We start from the raw sequence: 16,524 nt of genomic DNA, 5'->3' as shown, positions 1-16,524 counted from the left end.
CAATCAAACAAAAACTGTTCATGACTTACTGATGTTGGCTTCAGGACCTGACCATGATTCGCGAGACGCTGGTAGACTGCAGCTATGATGCAGACGCAGCCATAGCTCACCTTATGCAGGTGATGGAGCTCACAGACAAAGACCGTAAGTGAATAGTAACCCATTATGATGATGTCATGCTATTGTTCTTGCAGTGATTCTGAGCCAAGAATTCACTGGCTGTTCTGAACATGCATTTTAAACAAGTAAAACTGACTCAACTGTAGGTCATTATGCAAAATTACAGAAAAGTATTTTTTGACCATGATATGGTTTAAGTCAGAGAGAAGCAACTCCATGAAGCAACTCCCAGAATCAACAGATTTGTGTGATTTCTCCATCATGTAATTGACATAAAGGCATATTTTTATTCAATAAATTAACTTGAGAAACCACATTTATAAAGTCCAAGTGAAATTTCCAAATTTGAAAATAGTGACAAATGAGTACTGCCATGTTTGTAAACATAAACACTCACATTTTGGGGAATATTTAATGTTGGAAACTTGTTTTTATCCTCACGACAAATGATGCGGGGGGGATATTGTCATCTGGTCTGTCCGCTTTTCGTTTCCTGAGCATGACTTGAAAACCGTGAACGATTTTTCATCCGAACTTGGTACATGTATTTTCCAGGGGCTGTAGTGGTCCCTTTTGCTCATGTCATCTTCTGATGACTCGTGTTTGAGCAAGTAGTCATGGCTTCACGTATGAAGCATATTAAAAGTAGTTCTGCTAGATCTTGATAACACCATCCATTGTATGACAAATACTTCAACACAGATTCAACCTCATCGGCAGAAGACACCGATTCCATGTCATCTCAGCGCACATCGACAGACAGTGGGATCTGGTCGGACAGTGGCACCGGATTGCGAGTGTTTGGCGCCACCAGCATCTCCAACTCCACATCCAGCAGGAAGGGTCAACGTGTCCACTTTCGGGACGACAGTCTCGGCGGCAGCTCTGGATACGGATCCCTCAACAGCGATCGTGGCGGTGCTCGGCCAAAGCTGATTGCCATACCAACACAGGTAGGATTCAGAAATGAGCGAATTGGATAAAACACCTCTTTGAACAATATATATATATATACATCAGTTATAGAACGTGACAGATTGATGTTGGTTGGAAGCCCAACGCAGCTCTGTTTGGTCATATTGACCAGTGTCCAACTGAGGTTCAGACACCAGCATAGTACTAAAACACAGTACTGAAAATTCTTCCTACAATGATGATTTGAATGCCGCTATCGTTGAGGTGTACATTTACAATACAGTGGCGTTGCATCTGAACGCAACATTTGATCACAATGAAATTTCCCATCATGCATGAACAGCACATGATGCGTAAAGACAGATGTAAAGTGTTCTTATTTCTTATCAAATTATTAAAAAGTCAGCAACCTGTTTTAATGGGCAAATGAAAGTAAAATGGGTTTTATTTGGGCTGAAGGTCCCCATAGACTTTCTAAAGATTTTACAAAGCTGTGTGAGTGTAAATTTCCTTCTGCAGTTCTAAGAATAAGAGTGTGGGTTGGTTACAGCTAGAATAACTGAAACATCATATGGGAGAGGGTGGGTGGGTGGGTTGTTAAATAATATAAGAATTGTCTGTTTGACATACACTGCAGTAATTGATCACGGCAAGCTTGTCTTGTAACTTAGGGTACCCTTGTCATCCACTCTAGATTGTTTCATTTACCTGTATCAGCTACGACCATATTCAACACTCTCTCTGTATGGATTAGCATGATAAGGTGGGGTGAGGTGAAATTGGGTTTAACGTAACGTCCAAGATTATCGCACTCATATATTCGACGTGCGTGCGAGCACACGCTTTTACTAGTCTGGACTGATGCCGATTTATAGTGCAAGCGCACTGAGATACCATGCCGCAGTTTAACATGAATACCCCACTCAGACACAGTATACTGACTCCGAGCCGACCAGTCCATGTTTAAGCCCCTTAATTCCGACCGCCAGACAGGGCAACAACAAGTACCATCTTTTAACATATTTTGGTATGACACTCTCCGGGAGGATGCTCTACCTCAAGACCAAGGAGGCGGTCAGCATAAGGACCGAGGGTAGGGTGGGTGAGCCTGGAAATAATAGCGATATTTCAACCCCTTTGCATGTATTGTTGGAATATTGATGAATGCGGCATTAAACAACAAATGAACACCACCTGCCCCCCACAGAATATATGAGTGTCTATTCCTGTTATTTGAGTAACCAATGACTTGAGTATATATATTCCTGACATGAATTGATCAAATGCATCACCATTGTCTGTCGCAGCCCGTTCGGTTGTCGTCACGGAAACTGAAAGAAGCGAAAAAGTTGGAAAAGAAGATGAGAGCGGAAGACAGACATCGTCAGCGTGTTATAGGAACGAGGACATTGCAGCCGCAGATTGTCCCGGCCGACCCCAACGCTTTCACAGTCGTGTCCCATACAGCCTCCATCACCAGGATATAGAGGTCAAGGTCATGTTGATAGCAAGACCGAAGCACGCACAACACGATGGGAACTTCTACATGCAAATGTTACTTATATGGAAAAAATATATATATTTTGTGTTGTGTATATTTGTAAATGTAAACTAACCTAATTATATTAGATAAACTAACAGTACTGTAATGGTCACAGTGGGTCATACTTCCAGATATTGTTGAGTCCTCAGGCCTTTTGTTATAATTACTTGAACAGATCAAAAGCTTCGAGTCGTTGGTTGAAATAAGGATAAGAACTGTTCAAGAGTCTACGTTTCCAATGGCCAACTTTGAAGATACATTTTTCATTACCTAAATTAGTCAGATTAAGTGGAAGAAACAATGCTGTTATTTTTTCAGTTATTCGTGGACTGGCATATCTGTAAATTTTGAATGAAGAAATCTAACAGTTGCTTTTTTAATATTTTTGTAAAAGGTAATCAAAACCTCACCCGCTTCCATGTGACAAGCTGAGAAAATGTTTACCAAAACACATTGTATTGCCACTGAGAAAAGAAAAAAATATGTAACTTGAAAAATATTGGAATTCTCATCTTTGATATCTGGACATCAAATCCCATTTAATTCTACTACTTTCCAACCAATCAGGTTGCAGCATATATCAGTGACTTATTCAGTTTGACATATTGAGGCCATGCTCTGATTAATATCCATATTTAACATATTTTCTGACATATGGAATCATCATATATCCAATATATTTTGAATTGTGTAATATGTTATGTACAATGTTGCTTCAAAAGAGTAACTAGATACGTTAGGGCAGAGACCATATAATATTATAATCTATTATATGGTCTCTGGTTAGGGTTGGGGATCAAGAATATTTTCCGGGATGTTATTTTGAAATTGTGTGCTCAGTCTTCACCACACAAAGAATATCCACATAAATACTCATAATCCCTGACACATCTTGTTCAGCATATATTACTCTTTATTATATCATAATATACCATGACCCCGATGAATATATTTATTGTACATAATATGTCCTATGTGTGATATTGATGTTGTACAGCCATACCGTGAAATAGACTTCATAATATGCTGACTGTCTGTCTCTTCTAAAGGATGTCAAATGCAGAAATTATTACATTTATTGGTCCAAAATTAGACATTTGTTATTTATTTTGCTGTATTTGGATGGCAAATATCAAACTTACACAACTGAATGTGATGAAGCTTATTTCATAATAAGCAAGAACCGGTATGTTTTTTTAGAATGAAGGCCAGTTTAGTTCCTAGGAACCTTAAAATGTGTAACTATGTCATATCTATCTCCTTCACCATCCTGCCTATTGTGTAACATGAATCACTTTCCAAATTTATACCCAGTTCATTTTTCACTCAATATTGCAATCAAGGGGAGACAACTCACACCATACTCTTCGTCCTCTCAAGTGTATATGTTTACCACTGACATTCTGTGGCTTCTCAGTATTGAGGAATATCTTAAAGCTGTTGTGTTGTAGAACTGACTGAAAATGTTAAATATTCATTGATTGATGTTAAGATTCTTTTCAACTACTCTCCTCACTCATGAGTAGACTACGAGACACATGAACATATAAATGCTGAAGGGGTTGTCAGGTGCTACAGATATGTTCCCCAGGTCCGTTTCTAATTTCAGAAATGTACTCTAGCCAAAATTAGAATACAGAAAGGTATCCGGTACCCAAAACAGGGGACAAGTCCTCAACCCAAAATCGAAACAGATTCATGCTGAAGACGAATGCATGCTGGATAATGCTATGCATCCTGGAATATCAGAGTATTATACGTACGTCACTGTGTTTGCTCGTTTGTTATGTAGCAGACTGAAATGCACTACATACAACAGTTTCACAGTTCCGATACATTTATGGCAAGGAAATACCGAGAGAAAAATATACGTGTACTGCCATGTTAAATTTTACAATGGTTTGGCGTCCAGTATATGCCGTATACGTAAGCGGCCAAGGAACCGATTCCTGCAGCGGAATGGACCTAGGATACCTTTCTGTTTTCTTAATTTGGCTAGGGTACATTTGTATATACAGAAACGTATTTGGGGTAGATATCTATCGTACCTGTGCCGACAACGACCTGTCAGCCATATTCATCACACCATTTCAACTTTACACATTAACTTGTTTTCTGGAGCCCACATCGAATACTTTTGTAATGAGGTCAGAAATAGTTCAATTGTTTATTTCTTATTTCACAATTTTCTTATGAAACATGTCAATGGGAAGGAGGCAAAATATAATTATTTTTTGTCAGTGTTGATGTCAGGTTAATTTCCTGTAAAACATTTCCTAAAACAAAAATTAAGCTTATTTTCTTTGAAAAGGCATAAGGGATTCTTCACTTCATCCATTTAACAAACCAACAAATTAGTCTCACTCAACATTAAGCAATAATCACTCAAAGTGTAACTACAAACACTATCAATATGAACTTTATATCATGTGAGAAGTCCTGACCTTGACATTGTAAGAATGCAAAAAAAGGCTACGAAGAACATGTCTGATAATTTTTGGGCCTACATATTTCAAATGTTTCCAGTTGGCTAAAATTGGTTCTTGTCCTACCTCATCCCAGATTTGATGTCATTTCCCATGTGTGTGTGTGAAACATTACTTACTGGATACAATGACATGAGATGTTCTTCTTTTTCTTATTTTGTGTTAATTTAACAAGCTCAAGCTCTGTTCCATGTCCATGTATAATATTTCTAGAATCTCATTAACTCACATTTCACACTGCTCATTTTCATTTCATCTTTTAATATTTTTTATTGTATGGCCGACATGTTTTCATGGATTATTTTACAAGGATCCACTAACACTTTATGTAAAAAACGTTTCCATGGAGACTGAATATATTCACAACATACTGCTCTGAATTTAGTTATTTAGGTGAGACAAATGTTTGTTTCACAGATTTTCTTGGTCAGTATTTCAAAGAGTTTGGAGCAAAAACAAAAACCAAGAAATGGATTTCAGGGTAATTTGAGATTAATTTCCTACATATATAATGTGAATTAAATGTTTTAGAAAAAATATCTTTTCACTTTGAAATGAAATCTAAAATACAAGAATATAAATTTGTCTGGCCTTAACTTGAAGAGCATATGAACACGATATGAATATATATTATTATTTTATGATGAGGCGTCAACAGATCAAGATCTCAATTGAATTTTGTAAAATAATTTCCTGATTGCCTCCGGTATAAGCCTGTCACATTTCCAAAAGTTGAACCAGAACCATGAACTTGTTTGTAAAGTGTTCTGCAAATCTGCTTCTATGACAGGGTACCGAGTGTAAAACTAATATGAAGCTAGTGGGCCAAACTTTATCGTACCTCTTTTTATGCTGTTATACAATTTTATGCATACTTTTAATTTTTTTCGCAAAAGTATGCTAAAACCATTTCGATGTTTATTTTTTCCTGTGGCCAAATGGATACTCTTTTCTGCATATTGGCAAATCATGCCAAGACCTATTTGAAGTGTGTATATTTGTTAAACTTGAATGGCAAATCTGCTGGGGTTTTCTTGGGGTAGTTTGTGTCAGTGTTACTGTTTGGTCTTTTACTCCATTTGTTATCCTGATGTCAAGATGTGACAAACCCTCAACGGTTGCTTCAGGTGAATTCTCAGAGACCTTGGAATGGAAACAATCTCTGATGGAATTTTTTCACAAGGTAGACAATTTTATGGATAACAACTTCTTTAATACTGTAAAAAGCAACGTTTGAGTATAGATCCTTATACTGTTGTCAAGCAAGACTCAAATTTTTTCAGACATTGATGAGAAGGGGCATTAAAATGGAGTAAAATATCTGATTTGAATGGAATTGCAATTCATGATCCCTCCGATCAAATGTTTCAGACAGTGTGATTCAGGTTTTGCTGTTGATATATGAATTGTTTCAAGTTTGTTGTTTCAGGCAATGTGTTGATTTATTTATATAAACATGAGTTGTTAGTTCAAGCCAAAGAAATGTTTTTGAAATCCAAGGTCTGCAGTTAAGGTAGTAGTATTTTGCCATGTTTGATCATATTGAAAAAGCAATCATCACCTATAACCGGACACATAGTACTTACAAATACATTGTTAAACACATATGTCATTATTATGAATTGTGTATGATTATTGTGGTGTTTAAAAGGCTGTGTGTTTATTCAGTGAAACTCTGATAGTCAGGACTACCTTAATCCCAAAACACCATCTTGGTGGTCATTTCCTTTGAGAACATTCATACACCAAGCTCCTCACAGCGATAGCCCGTTGGAGGCAAGCTCCTTCCCAGCGCGGGACACCTTCGTTATGGTAACGTCGCTGCTACAAGAATCTTGAAATCTGCCCTCTAACCCCAAATGTAGTAACGTTCATACTTTTGTTTATGTGTTTGGGAATGCCATCATAATTCATTTTGAAAAGGTTTACGACTGACCATGTTTTCCAGATGAATTTACTTTGTTGTTTGTATAATCAGATTGGTTCTAGAGTGCAGACTAACGGAAAATCAACCAACTTCTCCCTTACATTCTTACTATATCAATAACATGATAGTTTTAATGAAATAGAAATTCAAATTGACAAAGAAAGAAAGTTATTTAGCAGGGGTTATTGTATTCGGCGTCAGGACAGTCGTCACTTGTTTGTAAACATAATGGTCAATTGGCTGCGAGCTTGGTTGTGATCATCACTGTGGGGAGTTTTTACTGGTGGCAGTGATAGTATAAAGAGCTCCGCGAACGGGATATCGCTGTGAGGAGCTTGATTCATACACCTGCAAAGGGACACTACTCCGTGTGTTTGCAATTAAACTGGAATTCTGGCAAGATTAAAAGGGTTTCACTAAGTACAGCTAAATTTGGAATTAGCAGGTCGTTACATCTGTTGAAAGTTCCAATGTCTCAAATATATATGTATGTTTGGTCTATATGACAAGATTAACATCCCACATTGTGTAATAGCCTGGAATATTAGAAGTTTGGGGCTTACCCAGACTTCCTTACCTGCTGCTGATATTAAAGGAGATGTGCCCACTGTTGATGTAGCGCTAAATATTGCTGACATTGCTTGAAGAATTCACTTGCTGCTGATGTAACACTCCCTGTGATTGGCTGAGATGTCTCTTGAGAGTGCATGCACATTCTGATATCACCAGTTTTGATTGGCTGCAATATTTGAGACATGTCCATGTACGGTATCGCTAGATCTGATTGGCTGAAATGTCTCTGAAGGACTGGTAGCATTTCCGACTTCCCAAAAAGTAGTGACTAATTTATAATTATTTAAAAGAAGTTAGTTGTTTCATTTTTTCTATTTTAGTATTTTGTGACCCCTTGATTTCATCCTATCTTCTTTGAGAAGTTGTGTATGTGCACCAATAGTCCCCATGTTAGGTGTATTTTTTAATTGTTTGCCATAAGGAGTAAATTTGAAGCATACTGTCTTTAAGAAAATGTATTTTTGATTAGAAATTAAGTGTTATTAATTCAGAAATATATTTAGTTAGTCCATTCCTTTATTTAAATTGTATAAATTGGGGTCTTTGATCCTCAACTGGAACACATCTTTTAAAACTATTTTTAAAATCTATTTAAATGCACAAGACAACACTAACAGTAAATGTGTCAATGTATTCCGATATAACATGATATATAATATCAATAGGGTATTCTGTGAAATGAAATTTGCTTTAGGGTTAGAAAATATCTTCACCCAAGTTGAATATGGTTTCAGAGTAGAAGGAAAATATGTTGAATGAAACAAAATGTTTGGTGAGATATATATTTTTTTAATGTAAATAAGAAGCTTACTTTTCAAGAAGTAACTGATTGTGATATTTTCTTGCCTACTTTGAAAAAATGTTTTGTATTGACATTGGCTTTAGATATGTTATCCTAAATGGCTGTTATGCAGGTATAGAACATGTTAACACAGTAAGAATATTTATGTATCATTACCAAATATGAATAAATTAAAAATTTAAAGATTACCCATCTTTCTCGAGACTTGTTTTTTGGTGGGGCTGGATATTTTCCATCCTCTACACACAGGGTATTTTATCAAGGTACTTTGTCACTTAGGAGGTGCCAGGGCATGAGCTTGACTGATGCCTGTATTTACTCACCATGACATTATCATCATAAAAAAGACTCATTGTGAGCTTATGGATATCTATCCGCTAATGTGCAGGGATTTATATAAGATTCTAAACTTAGTTCCTCTATCAGGCAATAAAAGATAACATTTTTGATGTTGTTAAACGCCGCACTCAGCAATATTCCAGCTAAATGACGGCGGTTTGTAAATAATCGAGTCTTGACCAGACAGTCCAGTGATTGCTGTTGTTGTTGTTGTTGTTGTGATATGCCGCACTCAGCAATATTCCAGCTAAATGACGGCGGTTTGTAAATAATCGTGTCTTGACCAGACAGTCCAGTGATTGATGTGAGCATCGATCCATGACATGCATCAACCAAGTCAGCGAGCCTGACCACTGAGTAGCATGGGTTGCTGAAGATGAATTCTAACCCCAGATCTTCACGGGTTAATAGTTCACAAGGCTGAAGTATATATTAACACACTTCAATACGCTGAACATCAAAACAAGCGAAAGAAGTCCAATGTATCCTTTACAACATTTTCAAAGTTCTGATATCAAACACATCTCCCAAATAGTACCAAGTTTGTCCACCTCTTTACTCAATGCTTTTGTTCGTTTGTTTGTTGTTTAATGCCGCACTCAGCAATATTCAAGTTATATGACAGCAGTCTGTAAATAATCGAGCCTGGACCAGACAATCTATGGATTGACATCATGAGCATCCACCCACTCAATTGAGATACGATGACATATGTTTCAACCAAGTCAGTGAGCCTGACCACCCGATCCCGTTAGTCGTCTTTTACGACAAGCATGGGTTGCTGAAGACCTATTCTACCCCGGTACTTCACACCTTTATCTGGTGTTGAGGGATGTTTTGCCACTACTGTAATAAGGGTGATGGAAGGTATTTGAGTGTGGCAGGGAACTGCACTCTCGTAACAGACCGCAACGTCCTAGCATGTCCCACGTGTTCAATAGGGATAACACTGGCTACTTAAATACTGCTAAGGTGATTCAGTAACGTGAATTAAAACTCAACGTGTACATTTCAATATTTTCATTTCTTTTTTCTAAAAATGGATTTGGCATAGAAAAACATCGCAAATGATCACGCTGAACCTGTTGTGGTTTTGTTTATGATCATTGGGAAGTAATTATGTTTCTACAAGAGTAAACTCCCTTCGTTTAGACTCTCACAAGCTCCTTCCCAGCGCGTGACATCTTCGTTACGCTCTCGATATCGCTGTGAGGAGCTTGGTATAGAAAGCTCCGCGAACGTGCTATCACTGTGAGGAGTTTTAATTGTTTCTAGCTTAACTACGTACGGCGTTTGTTCAAGTCCCTCACAGCGATAGCCTGTTCGCGGAAGGTGTCATGCGCAGGGAAGGAGCTTGGGCGTATGCTCTCCAAGCTCCTCACAGCGATAGCCCGTTCGCGGAACTCTCTATACTATCGCGATGTTACCGAGAGTGTAACGAAGGTGTCACGCGCTGGGAAGGAGCTTGTGTGCTCTCAATCAAAGGGAGCGAATAGCGTACAACAAATCAAGAGTTGTGTCCCTTGTCCCTTTGACCGTCAACGGAACGGCTCCGCAATGAGTCGTAGGTATGTAACGGAAAAGGCCGGGTGGGCCCGAATGAAACTCAATCGTTAGTGCGAGGCCCATGAAAATACACCCGTTTCCACTCATCATATATCACACCAACAACAAAACACAGATGAATGCATGAAACTTTTGAATTGTCCCCCTTTGACCATTAACCGAACAAGAAGACTTGTTAAGCTGGGCCCCGTCTCTAATATCACAATAGAGGAGCCGGAACAGGCAAATGAGACGATGGCTGCGAACGCCTTCGAAATATTATACATACACTATGTTATGTAATTTTTCATTGGTCGCTATTTTTAGACGAAGCACTTCCCTTCCACAAAAGCCTCTTCTGAGAAACGTCACAAAATGCTTGAAGTCATTTTGTTAGATGTGCCACCATTACGTACATGCTATCAATATGTAAGAGAAACAATAGTAAACATAGTCTAGCATAGTCTTTGCATAAACATTTCGCAGGTTTTCGAAGACACCCCCAAATTGTGCAATGGGAGAAAAATATTTATTATACACTTGCCAGAAATCTCTGAGCGAATGATATATTCTCAGGTATTTGAACGAGATACGCATGTAGGAAGTTTGAAAATGTCGATCGAAGCATGTAGAGCCACGCATACAATATAAAAGTCGCATTGAAACTATTCCAAATTTTGTCTTTTCATTCCATGACGTCAAAAATGTTTATGTTAAGAAGTTGGTTGGTGTGGCAACATTGGCACAAAACAAGGAATAACTCGTAAGACATATGATGTGTTGTACGACTCGTATGTGGTTGCAATATGTTTATTGGATGATTACGTTCGGATATTGTTGTCTTGCTGCATATCTCGATCAATAGCATTAAAAAAGACAATTCTGCACATGGTACCGTTCATTCTACCATGAATTTGGAATTTACTCGATTCTGATTGGTCAATCAGAGGCTATTAAATCACAATAAACCCTCTCTGATTGAAACAGCTGGTTTGACGGCCGCATCACCGCGGAAGCTAATATTCATAGAATAATACTATTTTCAGTCATTGTCGGTAGGCATATTTAAATAATTATATCTAAAATTACAGGTTACGAAATGCACAGATGCGGTTACTACAATATTCAAAGGATGTGTGGCAATACATTTCGTGCAGAAAAACACGACAGAAATCAACAAAGGGAATGTATTTACGTTTTGGAGACAACAGAGAGCTTGGAATTTTGGCGCTTTTCTATATACGACTGTGACGTCATTTTTTTTGCGTCACAATGAGCGATAGACGTCATAATGGTGATGCGCGATGTAGAGCGAAAGCCTTGCAAAGCTTGCTTTGTTTTCTTTAGGGATGCCCACCTCATGTTAGCTTACCAAGTTGCCGTGCTTCTATGCTTTCAATGCCTGTCATATGTTCGAGTGAAGTATTACGGTGTAAACAAACTGCTTGAGTATATACAGCACCATATTTTGTTCGGTGATTCCGTAATTCAGATCGATAACCCACTCAAAACACTGAACTCAACACATGCCGCTTCACTCAGTTTATTTGCTAACACCAAAGAGTTCGCGTTTTATTTAGTCATGGTAGAATGGAGATAAACATACTGTGTTTCCAATGTAGAGCTAGGTTACCTGTAGATTTAACCGCGCTAAATTTAACATTTGAAACCTCACGCTGCGCGTTCGGTTCCAAATTCAATTGAAAACATTGAAAACACAGTATGTTTATCTCCTAATTATTGACTGCATTGTCAAAAATATGTAACTCAACGTAAGGTAATGATGTAACGCTTGTACAAATTAAAGAAATATCGTATACGACACTATAAACTTATCAGTTCCATATGTAAACAATGTTCCAACAAACAGGAGATTATCAAAGGTTCTTACATGCTGTGGCCTATATCTACGTATGATATCATATTGAACATTGACAAATATCCGAAGTGAAATTAAACGTGTGAAAAAATGTAAAAAAGATATGGAAATTCTGCATCATAATTGAAACTGTAAACAGCAGGATAGCTGTGCTTTCATTCAAAGACCTTCACCTCAAAGAAATTACCAAATATGTAAAACTATGTTGGCGTATGACATCACTACCGATGACCGACGTTTACAAAATTTCGTGTTCACTGAAAACAGTACGCGGGATTTTACGAGGTTACTTTCGTTGATTCTGACAATCTGTGTACTGTTATTTGCTGTGATATTTTTCATTGAAACCATTAACGTAAATAGTAAAAAAATCCGATAAATACGTACCGTTGTCGCTGTGCGTGATTTTGCGACAGTCATGGCGTCACACATGACGGAGATTTCAACCATTGCAATGTATCTATTTTTAAGTTTCCTAATTCTTCATACGATTCTCTGCCCATGCTTATTCTGAAATTGGTGAGCCAATGTATTCAACGAATAGACAAATGGATAGTTCAAAATAGGAGAAAATGCTACACTGTGTAAAATCTGAATTTTGCTTTGTTTAAATTTCAAACAATTGCATTTTCTAGAGGACAGCGTTCGTTTTCATACCTAATTTATTTCGCTTGATTTTATCCAGACACTTTGTATTAGTGACAAAGACCATTTGTCATTTGCTTCTCCTCTGTACGAGGAATTCAAGGATGTATGTATCGCAGTTAAGTTTGATGTACGTTATGTTACAGGCATCTCATAACCGGTATACGTGAAACGTGATTTTGGTGTAAACACTTTCCATTATGGCGGAGTGTTCACTTCAGCGTTCGTGTTTGCGTATTTTCCAAAACATTCTGAACGAATCTGGTGTTATCGGCGACGTTTTGGAATGATCATTGGTGATTTGATAAAAGACAGATACCCGTGATATGCTATTTGTGAAATTCATTTCACCGAGTAAATATCCGAAATTTATATTTCATAAACATGCTGTAAATAACGCCGTGAGTGGTGATTTAGTAATGTGTAAAAAATGGCGACATTTACTATGTACCTAAGTTTCAGAGGTCATTTTCAGGAATATTAATTGGCTTAAAATGCTAGTGGATGAAATGACCAAACAGGGAATTCCCACACTATTCCAAACTGTTAAGTGCATCTGTCTGCGTGGTGCAGTTTAAAGTTTATCCAGGGGGAAAGCCCGTGGCAGGTTCTCTACTTCATAACATTTTTAGGAATTTTGTAAACCTAATTCATTATGACTCAGCATAACACGAGGTACTATGCTGGTCGTATGGAACTCTGGGTAGGAGAGTGATTAGAAGGCGTTCACAGCCATCGTCTCATTGGCCTGTACCGGCTCCCATATTGTGATATCAGAGACGGTTAAAGCCTGTACCGGCGCAAGTTGACGACGCGTATTGGGAGCCGGGAACCAGCTTAGAAGACTTGTGCCGTGTACCAGCAGTGAACAGAAATGCGCCACGCAGTGCTAACAATGGACAGGTCCCATAGGCCTGGGACGGGGTACTCGGGACGGGGTACTCGGGTCGGGGTCGGGTGGGTACTGAGTGGGACCGGTTTAACATCAACATCAACGTCTTCAAGGATTTCTTTTCTGAGAAAGATGACGACTCGATGACATTTACGATGATTTAACACAAACAACTACAATGGATCGTATACAAAGTTATTACTCAGACAGTGAAAACGATCAAAACGAAAATGAAGGCAGAGTTCCCGGATGCAGAACTGCACAGATCCCAGTAGCGGCCAGCATTTTGAACATTTTCTTTGAAGGGACGACATTTTGAGTGAGTGAGTGAGTGAGTGAGTGAGTGAGTTTGGTGTAACGCCACTTTTAACAGTATTCCAGTTATAGCGCGACATGTCAGCTTAATGTGGGAGGAAAGCCCGAAGTGATGCAGGTCTCAGACGTTTACCACTTCGGTGAAACCCACGAGCACGGGTATGGTGCTGACAAACCTAGAAACATAATCGGGGCGAACCGGGATTCGAACCCACAATCACAGGTTTCTGGCGTGCCCAAGGGACGCAACTCTGCACAGCGAATCACCCGCCTTGGACGACTGGGCCGCCCGTGCCCCCTCACGACAGTTTGAAGCATGCCCAGCTTCACCGAGCTCGGCGGTTTGTGAGTGAGTGAGTGAGTGAGTATGGTTTTACGCCCCTTTTAGCAATATTCCAGCAATATCACGGCGGGGGACACCAGAAATGGGCTTCACACATTGTACCCGTGTCGAGAATCGAACCCGGGTCTTCGGCGTGACGAGCGAACGCTTTAACCACCAGGCTACCCGCCCACCCCTGGCGGTTTATGAACCACAGATTGTGTGGAGTAAAGACCAATACAGAATACAAGGAACACTTGAATACATTGTCATGGAAAGAAACCTATTAATTGTAGACTCAATCGATGACAGGTTTATAAGGCGAGCTTTAAAATGATAGAAATAAGAAAACCCAATTTTTGGTATACAAAAAAACCAAGAAATTTCCAACCTTTCGTCATTTTCTTGATCTGTAAGCAGATTCCAAAATCGCAGATAAAACAAATACTCGTCTACGTTCCTGTCTGGACGTTCTGACTTTCTTTTTGAACGAAGCCTGAAACGCCATGTGCTTCCCATCATGTGACCTTACGTGCACGTGCTAAGAGTGCAGAATTTGTGTGGGTCCGGAGGCTCCTCGATATTACCCCAGGTTCCGATTGCAGACATATACCGTTATGTTTTATACGTTTGCGGTAAATGGCCGTCAGCACGGTTGCCAACTTTGTACTGTGGAAATGTCCTCCACATGTCTACCATGACGCTTTTTGAAAGCCTTGCTGAGGCCTTGAATGTTGTAAACTTGATCAAACGTGTTTTGAGGATGAGTCGTGTGATACTCTTTGTAATGTCCGTAGAAAGAGAAAGCTTAAACGGTAGTCAAATAACTATTGGAACAGTTTGAAGATTATTTTATTTCTCTTTTTGTATATCAATATGTCACTTTGCGAAACAAATGTGTTTCGTCAGAAACTATAATCAAGATACGAATTTTAAAACTTGTTTTTTTACAGATATATTAAATATGGCATATTGTATAAAACAGATGATCTCCGGTTAATATGTAATCGAATGACACACCATCTTTGACGTGCAGTATTCTTCCCTCTCATTAAATTCATATCTTTTACGATACCTGACTGCGTGAAGATTTGACAAACCCTCGCGTAGCGTCATTTTACGTTTTGAAACCGATAATCAGCGGCGATCCTTCTTAATACTCGGTTCGTGTGAGCGAAGCATTCAGATGAAACGTCCTGTCGTTTCTCAGGGTGTCGTTTCTTACATACCTGTGGGTGGGAAATCCATTTGAGATGGCTTGTATCAAACAAATGTGTGGGGTCGAATTCCAGGCCCGTGTAGCCCAGTGGTTAAAGCGTTCGCTCGTCACCTGAAGACCCAGGTTCGATTCCCGACATGGATACAATGTGTTAAGCCCATTTCACCCAGGCCCGTGATTGGCTACTCCATGGCGATGACCTGAGGTCAGATTATGACGGACTACTTTCCTAATCGGAAGTCATTGCTAATTAAGTTACTCGTGCTTCTGTCGAATGTTCACCTACGTCTGTGTTGAACGTTATGGTTTTAGAGTGTTACACCCCTGGATGCCACAGCGACATATAAGTCCCTTCTCATCAACCCTCACTCCGAAGTCGAACAAAAATCAAAATACATTACGCGCACTTATACACTTCACAGTTTTAATTCTGTGGGAAATACCCTTTTCTGTGATATCATCCACTGTCATTTTAGGTAAAGCAAAACTACTGAAAGTGACCTCTGATTATAAGATACATCGTATATTTTGATACTTTACTAAATTATTCACGGCGTTAATTATTTGTTGGGGGCGGTCGGGTAGCCTAGTGGTTAAAGCGTTAGCTCGTCACGCCGAAGACCCGTGTTCGATTCCCGACATGGGTACAATGTGTGAAGCCCATTTCTGGTGTCCCCCGCCGTGATATTGCTGGAATATTGCTAAAAGCGGCGTAAACCATACTCGCTCGCTAATTTTTTGTTGTTTGTTTACAAATCTAAATATCGGACATTTAGATCTCATCGTAGAATTGAATTTCAAAAATAACAGATTAGTGATCAAGGGTAGACTTCTAGAACGTTTTAGAAAATACGCAAACACGAACGCCGAAGTGTACTTTCCGCCATATTGGAAATAGCGTTTACAAAATCATATTTCACGTATGCCGGTTATGAAACGCCTATCACATCGCGCATATTTCAAACTCAGCAGCGATACATACATCACTGAATTCCTCATACA

General features: G+C 38.9%; 1 protein-coding gene across 2 annotated transcripts in view; it reads left to right on the top strand.

The window, feature by feature from the left end:
- LOC124115483 (OTU domain-containing protein 3-like) overlaps window positions 1-8,813 on the top strand; it is a 40,266-nt gene extending 31,453 nt beyond the window's left edge. For both annotated transcript variants that reach the window (XM_046476493.2, XM_046476492.2), the window contains exons 7-9: window positions 45-144; window positions 823-1,073; window positions 2,343-8,813. In XM_046476493.2, coding sequence (XP_046332449.1) covers window positions 45-144; window positions 823-1,073; window positions 2,343-2,522 — 531 coding nt within the window. In that variant the 3' untranslated portion in view covers window positions 2,523-8,813. The remainder of the gene's footprint in view (window positions 1-44; window positions 145-822; window positions 1,074-2,342) is intronic.
- The last annotated feature ends 7,711 nt before the right edge of the window (window positions 8,814-16,524 follow it).

This window comes from Haliotis rufescens, unplaced genomic scaffold, assembly GCF_023055435.1.
Source record: "Haliotis rufescens isolate VD_foot unplaced genomic scaffold, xgHalRufe1.0.p SCAF_13, whole genome shotgun sequence".
Classification (NCBI taxonomy): Eukaryota; Metazoa; Mollusca; class Gastropoda; order Lepetellida; family Haliotidae; genus Haliotis; species Haliotis rufescens.
Note: the sequence above shows the minus strand (reverse complement) of the source record. Positions and strands in the feature narration are given on the sequence as shown.